Source organism: Hemiscyllium ocellatum, chromosome 6 (assembly GCF_020745735.1).
Source record: "Hemiscyllium ocellatum isolate sHemOce1 chromosome 6, sHemOce1.pat.X.cur, whole genome shotgun sequence".
Lineage (NCBI taxonomy): Eukaryota > Metazoa > Chordata > Chondrichthyes > Orectolobiformes > Hemiscylliidae > Hemiscyllium > Hemiscyllium ocellatum.
The window spans coordinates 71,573,359-71,600,073 of record NC_083406.1 but is presented as its reverse complement, the minus strand read 5'-3'; the positions used below and the strand labels follow the sequence as shown (position 1 = coordinate 71,600,073).

At 42.0% G+C, this 26,715-nt stretch overlaps 1 protein-coding gene across 1 annotated transcript in view; it reads right to left on the bottom strand.

Annotated features, from left to right (window-relative positions):
- The window catches only part of LOC132816742 (PC3-like endoprotease variant B), an 876,366-nt gene that overhangs the window by 301,715 nt on the left and 547,936 nt on the right, over nucleotides 1-26,715 (bottom strand). The window contains exons 9-11 of the mRNA XM_060826651.1: nucleotides 17,703-17,791; nucleotides 12,699-12,871; nucleotides 11,270-11,509 (exon numbers count right to left, since the gene is read on the bottom strand). Coding sequence (XP_060682634.1) covers nucleotides 11,270-11,509; nucleotides 12,699-12,871; nucleotides 17,703-17,791 — 502 coding nt within the window. The remainder of the gene's footprint in view (nucleotides 1-11,269; nucleotides 11,510-12,698; nucleotides 12,872-17,702; nucleotides 17,792-26,715) is intronic.

The window sequence follows — 26,715 nt, the reverse complement described above, 5'->3', positions numbered from 1 at the left end:
AATAGATGAAAGTTAAGCAATTAAGCCAACATGATATAGAAACAGACAAAATGCATTAATAGGATGTGATCATGTAAATTTTTTTGAGAAACCTTGCAACAAGCTTTAAATATAAGAGATACAAGTCCAGTACCTCTCAGATATTCTTAATGACATTTTAAATTCTAGTAAGTTTGTTGCGGACTAAACAGGATTTAGGAAATGTGCATTTTTAAAATTGACTCATAACTGATGCCAGGAACACTCATTTAATGAACTTAATACAAAGCAGGTCCCTGCAAGCAAAACAAGAATTGAAACGTAACAGTCAAGTCAGGTAGCCATTTGAAATGGCATCACTGTAGGAAATGTGTATCCATGGTTCTTTAGCCTTGACAAGGAACCATTACAGACTTGGCAAGATGGCGCCGATTCTGTAGAACTGCTGTGGACAGCTCTGCCGAAGAGCCAAGGCATACTGGTATTTTTTTCCTACCCCTGGCCAACTTATGTGGTGGAATTATTAGTTTAAAATCTTACAGAACACATATTTGTTAATATTTGGGAGTGGGAAGGATGCCAAAGGGAAAAGGAGCAAGCAAACAGCAGCAGGGAGGATACTTCCTGCTGCACCAGGCATACCAAAGACTGTAGCAGCAGGAGGAGCAGCCTCTCCAGAACCCCCCGGGGACCTGACAGACTCACAGGAATTGGCTGTGACGATGTAGAAACTTACCTTGAAAGTTGGGGCTGCGATTGAGGAGATCCGTGGGGGGATTCATGCCCAGGTCCAACTTATCACATCCATGCTGCAGAGGCATGAGCAGGAGATCCAGGGCCTCTGGGAGAGGCTGGAGGAGGTGGAGGGTCGAACTAAGGCCTTGGAAGCTGCAATGGAGTCCTCATCCAGTTGGATCCAGGTGCTGGTGCAAGAGGTGCAGACCTTGCGAAACCATAACGATGACCACGAAAATCGAGGTCGGAGGATAAATCTCCGAATTGTCGGGTTCCCTGAAGGTGAGGAAGGTGAGCAGCCAGTCAGCTTCTTTGAAAGCTGGCTGCCAAAGTTTTTGGGCCTTCACATGGAGTCCAGCAGGCTACAGATTGAAAGGGCTTATCGGGTTACAGTGCACAGGATAGGGCCGGAGCAGTGCCCCCGCTCGGTCCTAGTGCACTTCCACTCATACAAGGACAAGCAAAAAGTCATAGAAGCTTCCAGATCCCTGGGAAAAGATCCACAGGCATTGCTATACAAGGGGTCAAAAATCATGTTTTTCCAGGATTTCTTTGCAGCTGTAATTCAAAAGAGGAAGTCCTTCGATGAAGTTAAAAAGAAGCTGAGGAACCTGGGCATCCAGTACTCCATCAGATACCCCACAGTACTTCGTTTCAGCCACGAGGGCTCAGTTTATACATTCGACTCAGCAGATAAAGCTAAAAACTTTGTGGACACTTAAAAATAAAAGGATTAAAGAATACAGTTAATGTTTATTCTTTTTTCTATCTTTCCCCATGTTTCCTCTTCATTTTTTAAATTCCTTTCTTTCTCCCTTATAATTTCCTTTTTGGAAAGGGAGGGAAAAAACCTTGGAATAAGTTGTTCCTTTCTTTTTAACAACTGGATTTTCTGATGGGAAATTTTGTGGATGTTCTTTGTTCTCTCTCCTTTTTGTTTGTTCTGTTTCTCTTTTAGTCACAAGTAGGGGTGACGTGAAGCCAGGGATGGATGGCGTGCTCATCCTGACTTTGTCTTTTTTCTGTTGATTTAAGGATCATCTCCTTTTTTGTTCTGGCTCAAGGCTGGGGCACAGTTCAGGTTTGAAGGAGCTGTGAAGGAGGGAATGGGTAGGGTGCGTGCCCCCTATAGGCAGGGGGAAGAGTCTTCCATTCAAGATTTTATAGTTGGTTTTCTTTGTAGGTTTTTTGGTAGTAATAGTTGTTTATAGTTATGATAGAGTAGTTTTTGTATATATAGTTTTTCGATTCTATGAGTATTTATTTACCTATGCTCAGTGCTTTGTAAGGAGGGTTCTCCCTCCAAGGAGTTCAAGGGTCTCTGAAAGGGGATATTGCTAAGTGTCTTATTAAATGGTGCACTTGGAACAGTAAGGGAAGTCATTCACCTGTTAAAAGAAAAAAAGTGTTTTCTAGCCTTAAGAGGGAAAGAATTGATATTGCTTTGTTGCAGGAATCCCATCTTGATGATGGGGAGTACCTGAAATTACAACAATTGGGGTTATGACCGGGTATTCTCTTCATCCTTTACTACTAAAAGTAGTGGAGTGGCGGTACTTATCCAGAAAAAAATTTCCATTCACATTATCAGAGCAGGTGAAAAATGAGCAGGGACGTTTGTGATACTTAAAACCCTGATACATGGGGTGGAATATGGCATTTTAAACGTCTACTGTCCTCCGGTGCATCCCCTCAAATTTTTGATTAGTGCTTTCTCTAGTTGAGTGCTTTTGGAACATGGCACATTATTATAGGGGGGAGATTTTAATTGCCTTTTGGATCCGACAGTGAACAGGATGCCTTGTGGGCCCCCAACGATTTCTTCGCAGGCCAAGCAGACTTATGCGAGGAATTGGGGCTAGTGGATATTTGGAGATGTCTTCACCCTACCGGCAGGGACTTTACCTTTTTTCCAAAGCCACATAAATGTCACATGAGGATTGATCTCTTCCTGGCTCCCTCAGCCCTCTGGATTTGATTATGGGTTGTAAAATTGGGAATATAGCTGTCTCTGATCACGTGAAGGTAAAGTTGGAGGTTAAGGCCAAGAGTGAAGGGCTAAGTTTGCGGCGCTGGTGTTTGGACTCTTTTCTCTTTAAGGATTCCAAATTTGTGGAATATTTTTTGAAGGAGTTTCATGAATTCTTGACTATCAACTCAGGCACGACTAGTAGTCTGTTTATGCTGTGGGAGACTGCTAAAGCTTTTGCTAGGGGATTAGCTATTTCCTATTCGGCTAGCCGGAAACAACAGAAGGAGGAACAGCAGCGTCTACTTGAGACACGGTTGAAAGCCGCTGTGGCAGCACATTTTGCGCGACTTTCGGTGACTAAGCTACAGGGGATTACGGCCCTCCGGGCTGCCTTGAATTCAATACTGACACAAACTCAAAGAAAGAATTTGAGTCTGGGAGTTTTAGGATTTGTAGGGGTAATGGGCAAGGCTGACCCCTCTCACCGTTGTTGTTTACATTGGTGATAGAGGCCATTTGTCAGAACATCCACATAAACGCTCCGGAAGTGGGATCGAGGGCGCACAAGATTACACTGTATGCGGAAGATGTCCTTCTGTTTTTATCGAACCCAATGACCTCCTTACCCCATTTGATACAATGCATCAATTCATTTGGGGCTATTTCAAGATATAAATTAACTTTGCAAAATCAGAGGCTACGCCTTTGGGGAACCTTAAGGATTTACCAGAAGTTGAAGATGGCCCTGAGTTCCCTTTTAAGTGGTCATGGGCAAGGTTCCGATACCTAGACATTTTTATTACCCCCAAGTTTGATCTGTTATTTCGGACTAACATTGCTCACTTGCTCAACAATACTGGGCGAGATCTCCAGAGATGGGAGGCTCTTCCAATTTCATGGCTGGGCCGAGTATCTTTCATTAAGATGAATGGTCTTCCTCGTTTGCTTTATCCCATGGGTATGCTCCCTATAATATTTCCCAGGAAAACACTGCGGAAGCCTGTGGGGTGGCATGGTTCCTTTGTCTGGCATCGTGGGTGGCCCCTCATCAAACTTACTAAATTGCAGTTGCCTCAAGGAGGGGGAGGAGTTAATTTCCCGGACATCAGGAAATATCAATTGAGTTCCCTGCTGTCGTTTGTCTGCAATTGGGTTGGTAACGATCCAAACTCAATATGGCTGGATATCGAGGCCTCCCAGGCAAAGTGCCCTCTTATTAACCTATTGTTCATGGGTAAGATGAGGACAGTTACGGACCACTGCCAGAACCCCATTGTCATGAGTACAGTCAAGGCATGGAGGGTGATGCATCAGAGTGAGGGTTGTTTATCCGAGACTTTGCCACTCACACCTATAGTTGGCATAGTTGGTTCTGACCAGAGATGGTGGACTCAGGGTTCAAACTATGGGTAGCGAGATGAGTCTCTAGTTTGGGAGACTTGTTTGAGGGGGAGGTTATGATGTCTTTTGAGCAACTGAGCCGCAAATATGGGTTGCCCAGCAGAGATCCTTTCCATTTTTTAACATTAGGATTTCATCCAGAAGTAGACTACCCTTCTCACTAAGCCTTATAAGCCCGATACAGAGAGGTTGTTGCTACGTTCCACAAGCACCCTTTCGGTTAGTGCCCTCTATCGCCTGTTGGGTGGCAGGGCCTGGCGGGATATTAACCGGTTATGAGAGGTCTGGGAGCAAGAGCTAGGAGTGGAGATCTGTTCTGAAACATGGGAGAACATATGGGAGAATACTCGAAAGATCTCAATCTGTAATAGGACATGAGCTACGCAGTTAAAAGTTCTGGGCTCATCTGCCACCAGACCCTCTGGCGAAGTTTGAAAAAGGGGCATCTTCAGTGTGCCGCAAATGTAAAATAAGTGTAGGTACTCTTACCCTTTGTTTCTGGACAAGCCATAGGCTCCGTGCTTTATTGGAACGCTGTGGTGGGAGAGATAGGGAGGGTATTGAGGACTGAAGTCAAAGTAGACCCAATATCTCTCCTCTTAGGTTTACCAAATTTACCATCTTTAGACGGGCATGGGAAGAAACAATTTAATATTCTTGCACACTGTGCACGGAAGAATATTCTGATGAATTGGGTGTCTGAGAACCCGCTGGGCTTGCTGGGATGGCAGAAAGTAATTATGGAGCACATTTCCTTAGACTTATTTACAAACATGGTGGACCACACAACAGAACATTTTTATAAGACATGGCAGCCCTACTTGAGTTATTTGGATATCGATTTGTCAGTTATCTTAACTAGGGCATTTGTTTAACCAGGATGGTTAGATTTGTCAAGCCCTGGGCCCTGGAGGGGGGTCTCCTGAGTTAATGCGGGTATGTATACAATGCTCCCGTTCCTTTGTTTGGGAGCTTTGCGCCGAGCATAGCTGTTCTGTATTTTGTGGGGTTTTTTTTTTGCTTTTCTTTTTTTTGGTGTTGCTTTGCACAGTGTTAGGGTTTGTTTTGTATTATAGGGTAGGTTAGTGGTTAGTAGACAGTAATTGTATTGTAATTTGTGTTTTTTTTCTTTTTATTGTACTGATATTTATTATTGATAGTATTTTTAAATAATTTTATATGTTTGTAAAGTTACAAAATATATTTACAAAAAAAAGGAGCCATTACAATTAACCAAGACATAGAATCATACCGCACGGAAACAGACCCTTTGGTCCAACCAGTCCAAGCTAAACATAATCCCAAATTAAACTAAACTAGATCCACCTGCCTACTTCTGCCCATATCTCTCCAAACTTTTCGTATTCATGTACCTATCCAAATATCTTTTAAACTTTGTAATTGTACCCACATCAATCACTTCCTCAGGAAGTTCAGTCCAAAACGGATCACCTTCTGCATAAAAAATTTTGCTTCACATGTCTTTTTTAAATCTTTCTCCTCTCACCTTAAAAATGTGCCCCCTAGACTTGAAATCGTTCATCCTAGGGAAAAGACAACTACCAGTAACTCTGTCTATACCTCTCGTTATTTTATGAACTTTGAGCAGGTCACCTCTCAACCTCCAATGAGAAAGGTCCCAGTCTATCTTGCCTTTCTTTATAACTAAAACCTTCCGTACGCAACAACGTCCTGGTAAATCACTTCTGAACCCTCTCCAGCTTAATAATATCCTTCCTATAACTGGACCACCAAAACTGGATCTGGTATTCCAGAAGAGGCCTCATCAATATCCTGTACAACCTCAACATGACTGAGAATAGGAATTAAGATACAGATGCAAAATGTCAAGGAAATTTTAACAAGGTACAATTATGAGAGTGGGAGGAAGTGAGGACACTGGAGATCAGAGTCAAGAGCATCTTGCTGGAAAAGCACAGCAGGTCAGGCAGCATCCAAGGAGCAGGAAAATCAATGTTTTAGGCATAAGCCCTTCATTCCTGCTTATGATTTAGCTTTGTCAATAATTTCCCAGTTATTTGCTTTACATTCTGGTTATGCACAATAGTTGGTCCAAATATTAAGGAAATTTCACAGAGTGTTGTATTTTGCCACCTTGGATCAAAGTTAGAATGACGTCAATGACAATTAGTCTGGTTCGAAACAAAGACTGGTAGTTTTATTGATCACTGCAGGTACTCAATATAATTGCAATCAGAAAAACAGGTCACATAGGCCAGTTTAACTCTTTAAACACACTTGGCAATTGATGTATATTTCACACAAATAATACAAGGATCAAGACAGGCAGAAACTAAACTGATATGATAATCTGAAAGAAAGGATGGAAATCTGCGTATAAACGCCTTTTTGAAACAGATAAAGGACAGCAAAGAAGTATTTCCCATTTTCTCATGAGAGGATGTGGCATATTTTTAAAAAATCTGTTCAACTAAATCATTTATCAAGCATCATATTTTTCCATTAATATCTGCATTGGCAAGTTATTTGAATGGTTCAATTTTAGTTCAGAATTAATGGCTTGTAGTTAGTTCTAAGTTACTGCAGGTTCCATTCCCTCCGGTTCACACCTTGGTTCACTCATCCTCCACTTTTAATATCCCCCCAATCATGATAGCTTCCCCTGTGACCCTAGATGGTGTAATACCTACCCGTTTACTTCCACCCTCCTCACTGTCCAAGGCCCCAGACACACCGTCCATGTGAAGCAGTGACTTACCGGCACTTCACTCTAATCTACTGTATTCGCTGCTCATAGTATGGTCTCCTCTGCATTGGAGACACAAAGTGGAGAATGGATGATTGATTTGCAGAACACCTACATTCTGTCTGCAAAAATGACCCTGACCCTGCCACTTCAACACACAACCATGTTCCCTGGGCAACATCTGTCTTGGGTTTGCTGCATTACCCCAGAGAAGCTCAGGGGAAGCTGGAAGAACACCATCTCTTTTTCCACTTAAGGACCCTGCAGATTTCAGGACTCAATATCGAGTTTAATAATTTTAGAGCCTGAGTACCTTCTCCCATGTCCTTACCTGACCCCCACACACCAGGCCTTGTCATTACATGGGCTGCTACCACAAACAACCCATTGTCAGCCACTAATTGTCCCCATTCATTGCTATTCATTCTCCAGGCTGACCTTTACCCACTCCTTTGACTGTCAACTGTTTTTCTTCCCCTCTGGGCTTCATCTCCATCTATTGTTTATGCCTTACCCCATCTCATCTTCGACATATATACCAACCTTTTCCCAGCTTCAATCAATTCTGAAGAAGGGTCCACACGTTAACTCGGTTTCTCTCTCCACAGATGCTGCCAGACCTGAGTGATTCCAACAATTCCTGCTTTTGGTCCAAGCTACTGAATGCCTGACTGAAGGCCTACTTGGTGATCACTAATAGACCATGCTAATATTCACAATAGTAGATTTTTTTCAACACAACAGGTTTGTCAGATATATTTGCAAAGTTACTTTTTATTTAAAATGAGAATTTAACACCTGCATATTGTAGATGAAGCTGAAGAAGCAGTGTGATATCCTACTTCAGCTGCCTTCCAAAAATGTACCAAACACAAATCAAGCCTTTTGATGGCGGTCTTTTCAATATGTTGTTTTCATATTCTTCTTTCACATTCATATAAAAAAAAGTTCTGGATCCACAGTACGTGGTAAGAACCCTCAAATAATTAAGCAATTACCTACATATCTAACTGTGCTTAGAAGCTTGATGTATCAATTTCTGATTCTGAATATATGCAATAGGAGATAATAAGGCCAATTCACCAGTCAACTCCAATTATTTCACTTTTTTCAACATCCTTATGTGGTTCCTGTAAATTTCAGCATGGTCCTTCTGTCATTTTCTCAGGTGCAGAGAACATCTCACCTAGACTATGTTCAAATAAGAGTACTACAGTGCTGAGGTATAGCTGAACATCTTACCTAGACTATGTCCAAATAAGAGTGCTATAGTGCTGAGGTATAGCTAGTAAGTTTGCAGATGACACCAAAATTGGAGGTGTAGTGGACAGCGAAGAAGGTTATCTCAGATTACAACAGGATCTTGATAAGATGGGCCAATGGGCTGAGGAGTGGCAGATGGAGTTTAATTTAGATAATGCGAAGTGCTGCATTTTGGGAAAGAAAATCTTAGCAGGACTTATACACTTAATGGTAAAGTCCAAGAGAATGTCGCGGAACAAAGAGTCCTTGGTGTGCAGGTTCATAGCTCATGAAAGTAGAGTTGCAGGTGGATAGGATAGTGAAGGCAGCGTTTGGCATACTTGCCTTTATTGATCAGAGTATTGCGTACAGAAGTTGGGAGATCATGTTGCATCTGTACAGGACATTGGTTGGGCCACTTTTGGAATATTGCACGCAATTATGGTCTCCATCCTATCGGAAAGATTATAAAAGTTGAAAGGGTTCAGAAAAGATTTATAAGGATGTTGCCAGGGTTGGAGGATTTGAGCTAAAGGGAGACGTTGAATAGGCAAGGGCTATTTTCCTGGACCGTCAGAGGCTGAGGGGTGACCAAATAGAGGTTTATAAAATCATGAAGGGCATGGATAGGATAAATAGACAAAGTCTCTTCCCTGGGGTGGGTAAGTCCAGAACTAGAGGGCATAGGTTTAGGGTTAGAGGGGAAAGATATAAAAGAGACCTAAGGGACAACTTTTTCACACAGGGGGTGGTACATATATGGAATGAGTTGCCACAGGAAGTGGTGGACTAGTACAATTGTAACATTTAAAAGGCATCTGGATGGGTATATTAATATGAAGAGGGACATGGGCCAGGTGCTGGCAGGTGGGACTAGATTGGGTTGGGATATCTGGTCGGCATATACGGGTTGGACCGAAGGGTTTGTGTCTGTGCTGCACATCTCTATGACACTCCTTTCAGTGAAAACAAGAACAAGGAACATTTCACAGAAGGTGACCCTGATGAAACTGGCAATGCTGGAGTAGAGAAATGAGCTATTTAACATAGCATCACAAGGAGATGGCGAATTATAATGGTCAATGTTGTATCTTCAATTCATTGGTCTTGGGAGCAAATATGTAAAAAGTTTTGATTCTGGATAACAGTACAGTGGTAGAGAACATATTCGTGTCTACTAAAAGAGAGTTCAACATTATGTGTATGTCAGCCAGAGGGCATGAGGAGAACTCCCAAAGAAAACTGTCTCTTCTTTTCCAATTTCATGTTTAAATTTTGTTTCTTTTAAAAAATGAACAACCTTGCTGGATTCTCAAAAATGTCTGAGGTTGGTTACAAGTTTGTATTTCCAGAAGCCCCTGATTTTTCAGGCAAATCTCACAGCAAAGCTCGGAGATGAGCATTCAGTCTCCAACCAGCTCAGCGCAGAGGAAATACCAAAACTCATTATGCTAAAATGGACAAAATGCTTTCACAATTACTTCATCACCTTGCAATGGAAACTCTGAGGGAAAGCTACATTGTTGGCCTGCACACCTTTCAATTTGCCTTTGGAGATGGATCATCAGCACCTGAAGTACCTGTCTTTGTCATAAGATTGAAATTAGAGCTTGGCTGAATTGCTAATGTATACAATTCTGGGATTCAATATCAATTGCTGTTTAACCTCGAGCGAGAAAGCAGGATTCCAGGCTAAATTGGTATCCTGCTTTGGACCCTTCAAACTCCAAATTGTTGACTGGAAAGAAAACTACATTTTCCTGCGAGGAGGAAAGCTACTGGACCCAACTCACCAATGAAACTATTCTTGCACATTGACCTCCTTAAAGTTGTAACTACTTTTTAATACTTCTGGTTTTACAAAACTTGTACATTTGTTACCTATCACCGCTCCTGTGCTTTCTTTTCTGAGTGCTTGTCTGTAGGAGATTTGAATAGATTCCTTACAGTGTGGAAACAGGCCATTTGGTCCAACAAGTCCACATTGACCCTCTGAAGAGTAACCCACCCTGACCCATTTCCCAACATTTACCACTGACTAATGCACCTAATACTATGGGCAATTTAGCATGGCCTGCACATCTTTGGATTGTGGGAGGAAACCGGAGCACCCAGAGAAAACCCACACAGACACGGGGAGAATGTGCAAACTCCACACAGCCAGTTGGCCAAAGTGGGAATCGAACCTGTGTCTCTGGCATTATTAGGCAGCAATGCTAACCACTGAGCCACTGTGCCACCCAAGGAATAGCAAAGAAATTCCCTTGTGTTTTGAATGTTTTGTTAATAAGCCCTATATTTGATTTCATCTTGAAGGATTTGGGATTATTTTTAAAAAATGGAAACTGAAAACTAGCATTGGAGAACATCATTCAGCAGGCCTCAACAAGGGACAGGTCTAAACAGGGAAAGGAGTAAACCAAACACTACCATGCTGTTTCAGGGGGAAAGAAATCATGATTTAAGTTCACTCCGTTCCCATTTTGTCTGTGACACACACATTCAGTCTATAGTATGTTGCAATATCTGCTGTAAAGCCTGAAGATACTATTTGCTCTTTATCAACCTCTTAAATTTCTCTGCATTTCTATCTTGGTCACTGACCAAAAAATAGATATTTAATAGTTGCGTGTTCCACCATGACTCCACCATAGCAAAAGCAGCAACACGTTAGGTTACCTCTGGAATTACGTTCATCCTTTTTATGTAGGTGAGATGTAGATACTCAGCTGGTTATATCCCAAGGCCCAAAACTCAACTACTAAGCAAGGTAAAGAACTCTAAAGGTAAGGAAGAACTTATTCGAATTATGTCAGCTGAGAGAAGTGATTATTCACATCAACTTATTCTCTTACAGTGTGCAGACTGCCCTGTTAGCACAAAATACCACAGTTATTCTGTGTAAAGCTATTGATGCACTTCCTACTTTAACTCACGTTGCGTTTCTCCTAGTGGAGGGGGTATCTCTAAGGATGTGGAACCTAATTCTGGGAAGAAGCAATTTATAAGTTATTGCCAGAGTATCCTCAAATAATGCTGAAGCCCACGCAGCACAGATACAGGTATCTACTCAGAAGTAATGAGAGTTACAGAAGTCAGTCAACAGAATTGGAAAGGTTCTAAGGAATAGATTTCAAGTTTATTAATTTATAACGATCCAAGTACTGCTACTTAAGATCTCCAAATTCAATCCTTACATCAGACTTACTCACCAAGGCTAGTTCATCCTCCATGCTTGTTTCAAAAGGTGAATCACTTGTTCCTCCTGTCGGGATTACTGCCATAACTGCTGGACAAGCCTCTGAGTAAAAGGTGTTGAGACCTAAGCTACTGACAGCTCCAACTGCCACAGTAAAAATACTGTTCACATATCCATCAGCACCACAGTGATCTCTTAAAAAGCCACCATTTCCTGAGGCCCAGATAAAAATACTTCCTTTACCATTGCGACCCTATAACAGAAAAAAGGAAAATTTTTTCCTCTTAAGTGCCTTTAACACATTCAGTTATGACCAGCTGCCATATGGTATCTTCTATTAAAAAAACAAATTGCGTGTTTTCATATGCACAATTTTCTAAAAAACACAAGACTGCTTTCAAAATGCTTGTTTTTTATTATTTATAGGATCCAAAGATTACTGGAAAGGTTCACATACATCGTGTATTACTAATTGCCTTGAGAAAGTGGTGGGCTGTGATCTTTTTGAATCATTGCAGTCTGTATTGTGAGGGTATATGCACAGTGTCGTTAGAGGGAATCCTTGGATTACTTGCTCAGTGATAACAAAGAAATATCAATATCTTTCCAAGCTAAAATATTAGATGATTTAAAGGGGAAACTTGCTGGTGGTATTCCCATGCAGTTGCTACTCTTGTCATTCTAGGTAATTTGTGATGTGCTGCCAAGGAAGCCTTGCTGAGTTGCTGTGGTGCATCTTACAGTAAGTACACAGTACAGCGAAGGTGCACTGCTCATGGAGAAAGTGATTGTATCAGGCGGTCAATGGAATGTCATTAAGAGTGCTGTTCTGTCCTGGATGGTGATGGTGACAGGTTTTGAACAACTCACAGCAGAATACAAGCAACTGTCCAGCTTTTGCAGGAACCATATTTATATGTGGCTGATGAAGTAAAGTGTTTGACTAACTGTCCCCTCCCTCCAAGAAATCCTGTTGAATAGAAGTCAACAATGAAAGGCCATTGACAGGGAACAGGAATGTGGTCAGCATGAATGTTACTTGCAACTTAACAGCCAAAGACTGAATGATGTCCAGATCTTCATACATGCAAGTGTGGGCTGCTTTATTATCTGACAAGTTGTCATCCCCATTTCATAGCTTCTTTAGCATGACACACACTCATCCCTTTATCTGGCACACTCTCTTTCCTTATGCCTGAGTCAGGTGGATTCAAGAGATAAACACTTCTAAGGCTGCAGCCACAGCCACAGTCACCACCACCAACCCCTGACATTACCCCAACCCCCACTCAGAGCTCTCTTCAGAGTTGTGTTGTAATTGTTGATCTTCTATGGTATTTAAATTTTTTTGTTCTCTTTAAGAGGAACCTGACTCGAAAAGACCTTCCCTCAAGCTTTAGAACTTGTACACAATCTTCAATGTCAATTCTCATAACTTTTACCTTCTCTGCACCTTCCTGTAGCGCTTTGGTTGTCAATAGTCTAGGGCCATCAAAGTTCCGCCCATTGTCTTTCGGCCCCCAACAGCAGCTGTAGATATCTATATAATTGTTATTGTAGGTAAGAGATGCTGCTTCTAAGGCATCAGTTACTTTCCCATCCAAGATCCGGATGCCTGAAACAGAAATATAATCTTTGTACTTATATTGAACACTTAAATTTTATATAACAACTTACTTTTGAAATGCCACAACTATTACATGGTAATGCAGCAATATGTGAAACAATTAAATAACAGCAACAGTTATAATGCCAATAAGCTGAGTTTTCATGGTAGTAAGCAGAACATAGGTTTCAAGTATTCACCATATTTCTGACGAAGACAATGCAATATATCTCTATATATTCAGAATTGATAATATAGTCATGTGTGTAGATTGGAGCATAAAATAATGAATAAAGATTAATTGATCAGTGAAGTAAATTTCAATGCAACTAAGTGTGAGGTTAACTATTTTGAACCACAGAAAGATAGATATGATGATCATTTACACAGTGAAAAGCTTGGAACAGCAGATATCCAAATAGATTTAGGGATTCATGTATACAAATCAAGAAAAATGTCAAGGCCTTTACAAAATGTAATTCAAAAGGCTAAGAGAATATTTTTCTTTCTAACCAGAAGTCCAGAATATAAAGGAAAGGAAATGTTTCTGCATGTATATAAAGCACTGGTCAGGCCACATGTGGAGTAGAATATATAATTCTGAGCTACACACCTTTGAAAGGATACACTAACCTTGGGCTGAAAGGAATGGGTTGTAAGGAGAGATTGCACAAACCAGATTTACAGAGTGATTGTTTGAGCTTTTTGGAATTTTAACAGGGATTTATAGGACAGTTTTACTCTAGTAGGGAAACCTAGGACAGGATGGCATAATATTAAACTCCAAACTTGGGACTATTTAATAGACAAGTTACAAAATATTCCAAACAAAAGATCGTAGAGATGTAGAACTGAGTTGTATTAACAGCAAAATATGGGAGGTGATGGCCTAATGGTATTATTGTTTGACTATTAGTCCAGAAACTCAGTTAATGTTCGAGGATCCCAGTTCAAATCCTGGCATGGCAGATGGTGAAATTTGAATTCAATAATAATATGGAATTAAAAATCTACCAATGGCCATGAAACCATTGTCAGTTGTTGGAAAAACTCATCTGGTTCACTAATGTCCTTCGGGTAAGGAAACCTGTCATCCTCACTTGGTCTGGCCTACATCTGACTCCAGACCCACAGCAATGTGGTTGACTCTCAATTGCCTTCTGAAATGGCCTGGCAAGCTATTCAGTTCAAGAACAACTAAGGATATGCAATAAATGCTGGCTAGCCAGTGACACCCATGTCCCACAGATGAATTAAAAAAACAGTAGCTCAAGTAGTTATAAAACTGGATTAAATAACTGTTTGCTAACCAAAGATTTTAACCTATAGAGCCAAGGCAAATAGAGGAAATAACAGTTCAACGATGATCTCACTGAACGGTCTATCCTTTATTCAAGGACAGGGAGTGCTAGGGAAACTCAGCAGGTCTGGAGACATCTGTGGGGAGAGAAACAAGAGTTAACACTTTGCGTCCAATATAACTTCTTTGGAACAAGTCCGTTCTTGTTGTTTGCCTACGTTCTGGTATTAGAGGTGACGCTGCAGAAAAGAGAATATTGGTCAGGATGTGATTCTACTCAGGAAGAGACGATCATTCTGTTCCCATACTTTCACTCAAGAAATGTAACTATCTTAACCTGTCCTTGGATTGATCATCCCAAGAAAAAAACCCCCGTGTGTTAGGATCCAACAGATTTATTTCCAATTTATGTCCAAAATTGGCATTTCCACATCACAGATATAATTGAGCATAGCTCATTTTTGCCCCTACAAAAAAGAAAATGGTTAAGCAGCTCCTTTAATGGGTAAGAACAACATTTAATTCTCTCTGTTGCAGTGTGGGTGATGTGGAAAGCAGTGGTCGAGACTGGGATAACCTGAAAGACCTTCTTGAAATGTTGAGCGAAGTTTAATCACTTTACTAGGTCAGCAAAGCTTAATGTTTTGAGTTTAGATGGCTCTTCATCAGAGCCCTGATGAAGAGACATCGAGATTTGAAATGGTAGCTTGCAGCCACTTCATGAATGCTGCCTGACCCGCTGTGATCCCCAGCATTTTTGGTTTTCAGTTCTTGTTGCTTCACGTTGCCTTCATGTTCCAGCAATTAGCTCACGTAGCATCAGTTCAGCTTGGAATTACATTGCGCAGTTACAGCTACTTCAGTGGAAGAGCTATCACAAACTTGGAAAAAATGGTATTAAGAGCATTTATTCTCCTGGTTTTTATTTTTATTCTGCTAAGGTTAGGGCAGATGAGCAAGTGAACCTGTGCAGAATTAGTCCTCTGGTATGTATTTAGAAACACACAGTAAATCCGGTACAGGTCAACAATAAAATACTTATAACCTTTGAAGGATCTGGAAAAATGAAAGAGGGACAGGGTTTCAAATGAGGCTAAAGGCAAGCAGTAATGGGTGAAATTCATCGTGGAATATCATTAGGCAGTGCTGTGATATGTCAGTGGGGACGGTGGCACAGCAGTTAGCACTGCTGCCTCACAGCGCCCGAGACCCGGGTTCAATTCCCGACTCAGGCGACTGACTGTGTGGAGTTTGCACATTCTCCCCGTGTCTGCGTGGGTTTCCTCTTGGACAGAAGCAGGACAATATAGATTCAAGGTTATCTGCTGTTGTTGATGCATAAGACATAGATAAGAACATTTCACACTAACTGCGTGAATTATTTAATCAATCTCTTCCAATTTGCTAGCTAAAGAATGCTACATTATGTGTTACCACATAACTTTGTTGGAACTGATATTAAAACTGGTGGGCGGCACGGTGGCACAGTGGTTAGCACTGCTGTCTCACAGTGCCTGAGACCTGGGTTCAATTCCCGACTCAGGCGACTGACTGTGTGGAGTTTGCATGTTCTCCCCGTGTCTGCATGGGTTTCCTCCGGGTGCTCCGGTTTCCTCCCACAGTCCAAAAATGTGCAGGTCAGGTGAATTGGCCATGCTAAATTGCCCGTAGTGTTAGGTAAGGGGTAAATGTAGGGGTATGGGTGGGTTGCGCTTCGGCGGGTCGGTGTGGACTTGTTGGGCCGAAGGGCCTGTTTCCACACTGTAATTAATCTAATCTAATCTAAAAACAGCTCAGTGAGAGCAAAGAACACAAAATAAAACAGCCAAGCATCCTGTGTTTTGTGTCTGCCATCTGCAAAAATGCATTGCTTTCCTGAACTAATTCTGGTGATTGTGGTTTCCTTGATTGGTGTGAGCGTATCCCCTGATTTTTTCACATCTTGCCAGCCTATCGTGCAAGATAGGACAGAGTGAGCAAGTGTGTACCATATTGCATGTTTGTGAAGATGTGCAAGACAGTATCATATGTTCATGCTGTGAGTAAGCTGGGTAATCATCATGACAGGAGTAGCAAAGGTTGAATGTGCAAGTGAAAGACTGGGTAGGTATACTAAAGCATGATTGGAGGAGACAGATGGCTAGCGATTGAGGGAAGCATCGACAATTCTGAAACTGAGTATGGCAGTAAAGAGCTATGCAAACAGTAAGAGATTTGTGAATGAGAGCCTTATCTGAGAAATACTGGTCAAGTCATTGTATACTTTGCTCTAAGGGTAATATTACACGCATTGGTATTGAGAGTCACTTTGCACCACTGCTGTCATGTTATTTTGCAGTACCTATACTGCCTATCACAGGGAATGAAGGTAACTTCCTTACTATCTACCTGACCAACAAAGACTTTCATAGCACCATCTGAAATCCTAGATGTGGTGGTGGACAGGCTGGGGGTTCTCCCAGTCCTGGTTTTAAACAGAAGTGAAGGATAGAGGCATGTCCATTAGGAGACCTGGCCTCCCAGGAGATGATCAGTTCATCAATACTGTGAATAACCCTGACAGCCGTGAATCTCAGAATGAGACCAGGCCACCGATATCATTGTATAGCTCCAGGATCTCTGATCTGCTCAGTATCTGAAAATAACTGCAATGTCTTCAGGTTTAAAATGAAAAGGATTCAGCTCCTTCATTTCTAATCAGAATTTAATGATCCCTGGTGAAAGGAGATGTCTGTGTAAATGTCAGTCGAGGGCAAGACCAGGTTTAGCTTTAGTTCCCAACATCAGAACAGCCGACACAACAGTTCCTGTTTCCTATCATACCCCAGTCTTTGTTCTGGTGCAGCAATTCAGCTGCAAGGAACCTTTAAGCATTTGTGTATCACAGTATTTACAGGACCTTTAGGCATGAGGCAAAGATGAGCACTAAAATGATAGCTGGCATGGTACAAGACTTAATATACAGACACTGAGGAGTTCATTACTGTCATTGGATTGCTGTGCTTTCTGTGTAACATTCTGCTTTACTGTCTTTAATAAAGGAAACAAACCACATTTAAAAATATAAGTGACAGTCACATCAGCAACAGGAATAAGAGTGACACAGAAAGGCAATTAAAATTGAAAATGAATGTTCTAGAGAGTATACCAGGAGTTCCACAACAGTGTGACTGCCAATCACAGTAATACTATTGTTTCGCTCCTGATCTAATGTGTTTGTAACAGCAGCTAGGATCCGACATTGCATCCCATTTGTGCTGGAAATGCTGAAAGTCAAGTTTTATATTTAGAAAGATGCTGACAAAAACTTTATCAGAATCAGAGGAAAGTGTTAAAGGCGTTGCGCTGCATAATCAAAATAGTATCCCAGTGATCTGTTGGCATGAGAAAAAAGCGCAATGGCACAGACATTTTGTTTGCCCACTGTGTCAACTGAACAAAATTGCAATTATAATTTGACCAGAAGTAATGCAATAGCACAACAAAAAAGATATGAGAGTCTATTCACATTCATCCTACCACAGCTGGACATCTAATTACCTCCAATCTTCGCATTATATGCAATTCCAACCCCACAGAAGTTGTTGTTGGCCTCCATTGCCACTTCACCAGCGCACTTTGTTCCATGACTTGATGACATGCAAAGAAACAGAAGCACAGAATCCATGTGATTGTCATGTGAGTGTGATAAATGTTATGGCCATCATTGCAGTAGTTAGGAATTTCCCATTTTGATTCAGAAATAAAAGAATTTATTTTATGTGGTCCCAGTAGTCCTTTGTTTGAAAATAACAGATTGAGCATATTGTATTCAAGGAGACAATAATAACTTTACATAAAAGAATGGTTAGTCTGATATATTAAGTTGATATTTATTGAACAGATACCTGCAATGTTAATTATTGATAATGATTTGTTTAGCTGCAATGTTATGATCTAATTTCATTATTCACTAGATAAATAAGATTCCCTCAATCTGGATGTTCTGTCTCCTTGACAGACTTTAAATGTACAATTGGGAAAAAAAATCCGTCTAAATCAGGGATAAAAATGTAGATTGTGGACCCTTACTAAGGGAAATGTGAGGTCGATGCTGTTTTGGAGGTGAAAAGAAAGTTGTATCAGCAGTGGTTTGGATGTTGGGAAAGCAGTAGAGTTTTGACTATGCCAAGGTTCTGCACATCAAAGGCTGAGATGACAGCCAGGAGGAAGTCTGGAGCTTTTGTATGTTTTTTTCAGAAGCCAAAACAGACAGCCTTTGCCTTTGCTGACATTTAGTTTGTGGTCCTGTTAAAATTAAGCCAAATGTCACTGATGGTAATATTTGCCAGCTGGAGCAATGTCCAACAAACCAAATATGTGCAAGTCATCAACACTAAAAATACCACTTCAATTAGACATATGTTTCAGGTAAATAAAACAAAAATAATGTTCATAATACATGGTATTTGAAAATTACATAAATGTTTTAGGATGATAGATAGATGGAGGATAACATTATGAATGCTGAATCAACTACGTTATCAGGTTTAGGTTAATGGATTTTTGTTTGGTAAAGGCATCCAACGATAAGATGGTTAAATGGAGCTTAGATATAGATCAGTTATGATCTAACTGAATGGTGGAACAGGTTTGAGAGACCAAATTGCCAACTCTTAGCCTGGTTGTCTTAGATACACTAGAAACAGGAACAGCACTAGATTAATAAAGGCAAAGGTGAGGGCTGCAGATGCTGGAAATCAGAATCTAGATTAGAGTGGTGCTGGAAAAGCACAACCGGTCAGGCAGCATCCGAGGAGCAGGAAAATCGACGTTTCGGGCAAAAGCCATTCATCAGCCCTTTGAGCACTACTCTCATCTGGACCCTAGATTAATAAAGTCAGGGGAGACGTAACGTGCATTCCAATTGTCGCAAACATGTTTATTAAGAACTTTTATACTCAGTGCAACAAAATCCTTACTTCACAGCAACTTACTACGAACTGCAACTGATATTTAGCAGGTCTTAAATTGATTTATTTTTTCATGAGATTTGAGTATTGCTGAGAAGACCAGCCTTGAGTGCCTTACCAATGTGAGTCAATTACATTAGGGATACGATGGCCTGATGATACTTTTGTCAGACTACTAATCCAAAAACTAAGCTAATGTTCTAAGGACCAGTGTTCAAATCCTGCCACAGCAGACCATGAAGCTACTGTCGATTGTCAAAAACCCATCTGGCTCACTAATGTCCTGAAGGGAATAAAATTTGCCATCCAACATGCAATTCCAAACCCACAGCAATGTGGTTGACTCTCAACTGCCTCTGAAGTGTCGAAATGAACGTCAGCCGCAACATTGTTACAAAGTCTCAACAACAAAATGAAACTGGACAGACCTCACAGTGACTGAGAATCTGGAGAAGACAACAGCAGAATCAACCCCGTTGACCCTACAAAGTCCTCCTTAATAACAACTGGGGGCTTAGTGCCAAAATTGTGAGAGCTGTCTCACAGACTAGTCAAGCAACAGTCTGACATTGTCTGTAATATATGAATCAGTGAGTATGACTGTGTCCCAGACACCACGATTACCATCCCTGGACATGTCCTGTCCCACAGGCAGGATACACCCAACAGAAGTGGTAGCACAGTGGTATACAGGAGCGAGGAAGTTGTCCTGGGTGTCCTCAACATTGACTCTGGACCCCATGATATCGCATGGCATCAGGTTAAACAGGGGCAAGGAAACCTCCTGCTGATTACTGTTTGGTATTGTCCAGGTACTGTTTTTCCTGGGCTGATGAATTAGTACTCTTGCACATTGAATTGCACTTGGAGGAAGCACTGAGGGTGGCAAGGAAACAAAATGTACTCTGGGTGGGGTATTTCAAGAATGGGTATGGCATCAGCACAATTGATCAAGCTGGTTGGGTCCTAAAGGACATAGCTGCTAGACAGTCCATGACAGTCTCTGTCTCCGCTGAGACTTTCAGTGGTCACACTTACTAAGTCCCACCTTCACCGTGAGAATAACCTCTACTGTTTTGTGTGGCACCATGAGTCAGACTTAGAACAAATTTAGCATTTCAAGATTGGGCATCCATGAGGCACTATGAGCCAACAACAGCAGTAGAACTGTATTCTGCACAATCTGCAACTTCATAGCCTGGCATATCCCCTACTCAACCATTACCATCAAGCCAGGGGATCAACTCTGGTTCAATGGAACATGCAGGAGTGCATGCCAGGAGGAACATCAGACACAACTAAAAATGAGGTGTCAACCTGGTGAAGACTCCAAACAGGACTACTTGCACATCAAACAGCAGACAGACAGAGAGAGCTAAATGATTCCACAACCAACAGATCAGATCTAAGCTTGGCAGTTCTGCCACATCCAGTTGTGAATGGTGGTGGAAAATTAAACTGTGCACTGAAGGAGGCGACTCCACAAATATCCTCATCCTCAATGATGGAAGAGTCTAACACAGAGCAAAAAATAAGGCTGAAGCACCTACAGCAAAGTTCAGCCAGAAGTGCCAAGTGGATGATCTATCTCGACCTCCTCCAGTGGTCCCCAGCATTACAGATACTAATCTTCAGCTAATTCAATTCACTCCACATGATATAAAGAAACAGTTGGAGACACGAGAAACTCCAAAGGCTATGGACCCTGACAACATTCCAGTAATAGTACTGAAGACTGATGTTCCAGAACTTGTCACATGCCCCTCACCTCCAAACAAGCTGAACCAGTACAGTTACAACACTGACATCTACCCAAAATGCGGAAAATTTCCCAGGTATGCCCCATCGACAAAAAGCAGCACATATTCAACCTGACCAGTTTCCTTCAACTCACTCATGGGATGTGGGTGTTGCTGGTTGGCCAGAATTTATTGCCCATGCCTAGTTGCCTTTGAACTGAATTGCTTGCCAGGCCATTTCAGTAGTCATTCAGGAGTCAACCACATTGCTGTAGGTCTGAAGTCACACATAAATCAGACCAAGTAAGCACAACAGAATTCCTTCTCTAAAGGACTTTAGTGAAACAGATGGATTTTTCTGTCAATTGACAATAGTTTCATGGTCATCATCAGACTCTTAACACCAGAATTCCATTGAAATAAAATTCCATGATCTGCTATGGTGGGATTTGAACTCAGAATATTAGCTGTGTTTCTGGATTAATGGTCCAGTGATAATAGCACGAGGCCATCACCTCCCATTTACTACAGCATTAGCCTACACGTGCTCATCAGTAAAGTGCAGGAAGCTGTCATCAACAGCACAATCAAACAACACCTACTCAGCAATAATCTGCTCAGGGTAGTGTTGTAATTCCAATCATATTCAGTTGTTTCATTGGTGACCTTGGCTCCATCATAACATCAAAAATGGGAATGTTCACTGAGAATTGCAGCACCATTCACAACTCCTCAGATACTGAAGCAGTCCAATTTCAAATGGAACAAGATCTGGACAATATCCAAGCTTGAGCTGACAAGCAGCATATAACATTAATGCCACCGAACTGCCAGGCAATCCTCAACTCAAATAAGAGACAATCACCATCCCTTGACATTCAACGGTGTTACATTAACTGAATCCCCTACTATCAACGTCCTTGGAGTTACGATTGATCAGAAATGCAACTGGACTTGCCGCATAAACACAGTGGTTATAACAGCAAGTCAGAAACCAGGAATACTGCAGTGAGTAATTTTCCTCCTGACTTCCCAAAACTCCATCGATAGGAGTGTGAGAGAATACTTCCCACTAGCCTGGATGGGTGCAGTTCTAACAACACTCAAAAAGATTGACACCATTCAGGACAAAGCAGACCACTTGATTGGCATCATATCCACAAGCATCCACTTCCCCCTCCACCAATACTCAATAGCAGCAGTATATACTATCTTCAAGTTGCACTGCAGAAATTCACCAAAGATCCTTAGACAGCATCTGCTAAACTCATGATCACTTCCATCTAGAAGGCCAAGGGCAGCATATACATGGGAACACCATCACCTTCAAGTTTCCTTCCAAGTCACTCACCATCCCGACTTGGAAATATATCACTGTTTCTTCATTGTCACTGGGTCAAAATCTGAAATTCCCTCCCTAAGGGCATTGTGGGTCTACCTACAGCAGGTGGATTACAGAAGTTCAAGAAGATAGCTCACCAGCACCTTCTCAAGGGCATCTAAGGATGGGCAATAAATGCTGGCCAGTCAGCAATGCCCATATCCCATGAGTGTATTAAAAAAAATGTACCCCATACTAGGTAAGGATGACAGATTTCCTTCCCAAAAGTACATTAATGAACCAGATGAGTTTTGACAATTGACGAAAGTTTCATTTCATGGTCACTTTTACTGAGGCTAGCTTTCAAATCCAGACTGTTTTCATGAATTAATTGAATTTAAATTCCACCAGCTGCTATTATGGAATTTGTACCCAGGAATGTCCACAATGCCAGTTCAATGACACTACCATTAAGCCACTCTATCCCATGTTCCATAATGTTGAAAGAATTATTGCATCTACTTTGATCAATTTCCTACTATCCTTGAAGAAAATACATTTACAATGTTTCACTTCCATTTCAGTCATATGCCATTTTTGAGTTTTGCTTCAGAATAGACTCAACAGCAATAATTTTACACAAGCAGAGACCTCCAAAACAAACATGGTGAAATGAATATTTTTGTTTCAACTTATTTACAATTCCACCTCATGCCATTCTATACTTCCTGTTTCACTCATCTCTTGCCATACCCATCTTCTTTCTTTCATTACTCTCATATAACATACATCCAATCCCCATCTCACTCCTTATTGTGCTATCTTTATTACTCATTTCACACCTCCCAAAACCCTTCCCAGGCCCACCCCTCTTTTCTGCCCAAAGTGCTTCCATTCTACCTGTCCCCAACATCCTGTTGCACTCTCTCCCTTGCCATTCATTCGCATAGTACTGTAACCACTTCCCATGTCGCCATCCTAAGTTATATTTTGCCCACCCATACAGTTCTCCTCCCATGTAATCTTCTTTCCATGTTGCCTCCTTTATTCCCATGTTGCTGCCCATTGCCCCTCCAATGCCATCCTCAACTCCTCCCATTCCATGCTAACACCCCACCCCAGCTACTCCCCCCCCAACCAACGTTCACACCACACAAATTCCATTCTGCACCCCAGTCTCATCAATGTCAAGAGCAAAAGCTTAGATTGGAGAAAGGCAGGGTTTGGGTGACAAAAAGCAATGTCAGGGTGGGACTGAGAACTGGGAACTAGTAACCGGGAGTGGAAGTGGACAAGGGCAAGAGCCAATAGCAAGGCACATGCATCAGGCTCTACCCAGGAAATCAAACCATCAGAAAATGCAGAATGCAAGAAAGAAGACGTCATTAATACTATCTCAATGATATAGCTTGCTCCGACGTTTCTTGTGTGCCAGCCTAATTTAGAGCCAGGAGACCCAGGGTCAAGTCTCACCTGCTGCAGATTAGATTAGATTAGATTAGATACTCTACAGTGTGGAAACAGACCCTTCGGCCCAACAAGTCCACACCGACCCTTCCGAAGAGCAACCCATCCAGACCCATTCCCCTACACCTAACACTACGGGCAATTTAGCGTGGCCAATTCACCTAACCTGCACATCTTTGGACTGTGGGAGGAAACCTGAGCACCGGAGGAAACCCACGCATACATGGGGGGAATGTGCAAACTCCACACAGAAGTTGCCCGAGGTGAGATATAAGTAGTAAGATCTCTGAACAGTTTGATTAGAAAATATCGATAAAAACTCTCCTGATCTTTAGCTTCCATCATTGACTGAACTTGGAACTTTAATGCCGAGAAACAGTTCAAAGAAACTGACCTGAAAACTTCCTTAAAATGGACTTCGGGATCACCTGGCTCTCATAATTTGGCAAAGGGTCAGAAAACTGACGTTTATCGGCCAAAGACAGTCTGAGCTGAAATTAACATCTTCCTGAAGAGCACTGAAATCAATCAGTCAGACCCTATGGGATGTGTGGAAAGGTCCTCAGCTCTTATTTGATTTACATTATTATGAGAATCTTCACATGTTGAATATGAAACTTCTACTGCAATTTATCAGCCTGGAAACAATAACCCTCTGCAAACAATAACCCTCTGCAAACATGGAATATGTAAACGACATCTATTTCAAGGAGCATTGGAGCATTCAAGGAGACAGAGAACAGCCAGGGAATTCCTAGAGGCATGGCATTCATCCACAAACTCCATCAACAAACACATCGACCTGGACCCTATATACCAACCACTACAGCGGACAGCTGAAACTGACAACCGGAAGCGGCAAGGACAGACCACTATAAATACCGGAAGAAACGGCACGGTGGCACAGTGGTTAGCACTGCTGCCTCACAGCGCCTGTAGACCCGGGTTCAATTCCCGACTCAGGCGACTGACTGTGTGGAGTTTGCACGTTCTCCCCGTGTCTGCGTGGGTTTCCTCCGGGTGCTCCGGTTTCCTCCCACAGTCCAAAGATGTGCGGGTCAGGTGAATTGGCCAAGCTAAAATTGCCCGTAGTGTTAGGTAAGGGGTAAATGTAGGGGTATGGGTGGGTTGCGCTTCGGCGGGTCGGTGTGGACTTGTTGGGCCGAAGGGCCTGTTTCCACACTGTAAGTCTAATCTAAAAAAAACATCAAAGAAGCACTTCGCAGGAGGCTCCAAAGCACTGATGATGTCGCCTAGCCAGGGGACGAAACGTTTACAACAAAAACTTCCAGCTCGGCGAACAGAACCACAACACCTTACACCTTTGTTATCTGAGCCATGTGCTAGTGAGGCAAGGAATATGGACAGAGAGGAGTTGAACATGTGGCTACAGGGATGATGCAGGAGGGAGGGTTTTGGATTCCTGGATTATTGGGGCTCTTTCTAGGGTGCGTGGGCCCTCCACAAACAGGATGGTCTTCACCTGAACCGGAGGGGTATCAATATCCTGGGGGAGAAATTTGCTAATGCTCTTCAGGTGGGTTTAAACTAATTCAGCAGAGGGGTGGGAATCTAAATTGTAGTTCAAGTATTGAGGAGGTTGAGACTAGGGAGGTCTGAAATAAGGTTTCAGGGTTGCAAGAGGGCACTGGCAAGCAAGAAGTTGGTTTGAAGTGTTACTATTTCAATGCCAGGAGCATCCAGAATAAGGTGGGTGAACTTGCAGCATGGGTTGGTACCTGGGACTTCAGTGTTGTAGCCATTTCGGAGACATGGGTACAGCAGGGACAGGAATGGTTGTTGCAGGTTGCAGGTTGTTGAGGAGAATACTGAAAAACAGGTGAAAAGACGAGCTGGAATTGAGATTCATAAGGGGGAGATGTTAGAAATTCTGGAAAGTGTGAAAATAGATAAATCCCCTGGGCTGGATGGGATTTATCCTAGGACTCTCTGGGAAGCCAGGGAGGAGAGTGCCAAGCCTTTGGCTTTTATCTTTATGTCGTCATTGTCTACAGGAATAGTGCCAGAGGACTGGATGATAGCAAATGTTGTTCCCTTATTCAAGAAGGGGAGTAGAGATAACCCTGGTAATTATTGACCAGTGACCCTTACTTCAGGTGTTGGTAAAGTGTTGGAAAAGGTTATAAGAGATAGGATTTATAATCACCTTGAAAGGAATAAGTTGATTAGAGATAGTCAACACGGTTTTGTGAAGGGTAGGCTGTGCCTCACAAACCTTATTGAGTTCTTTGAGAAGGTGACCAAACAGGTGGATGAGGGTAAAGTGGTTGATGTGGTGTACATGGAGTTTAGTAAGGTGTTTGATGAGGTCTGATAAGGGTCCCCAAGGTAGGCTCCTGCATATGGAGGCATGGGATTTAAAGCAATTTATCATTTTGGATCAGAAATTTGGCCAGCTGAAAGAAGACAGAGGGTGGTGGTTGATGGGAGATGTTCATTCTGCAGTTCAGTCACTGGTGCTGTACGGCAAGGTTCTGTTTTGGGTCCACTGCTGTTTGTCATTTTTATAAACAACCTGGATGAGGGCATAGAAGGATGGGTTGGTAAATTTGCAGATGGCACTAAGGTCAGTAGGACTGTGGATAGTGCTGAAGGATATTGTAAGTTACAAAGGGACATAGATAAGCTGCAGAGCTTGGCTGAGGGGTGGCAAATGAAGTTTAATGCAGAAAAGTGTGAGGTGATTCATTATGGAAGGAGTAACAGGAATGCAGAGTACTGGGAGAATAGTAAGATTCTTGGTAGTGTAGATGAGCAGAGAGATGCCGGTGTCCATGTACACAGATCCCTCAAAGTTGCCATAGGGCTGTTAAGAAGGCATATGATGTTTTAAATTTTATTGGTAGAGGGATCAAGTTTTGGATCCATGAGGTCACGCTGTAGTTGTACAAAACTCTGGTGCGGCCGCACTTGGAGCATTACGTGCAGTTCTGGTCACTGCATTATAATAAGAATGTGGAAGCTTTGGAAAGGGTTCAGAGGAGACTTACGAGGATGTTGCCTGATATGGAGGAGACGTCTTACAAGGAAAGGCTAAAGGAGTTGAGGCTGTT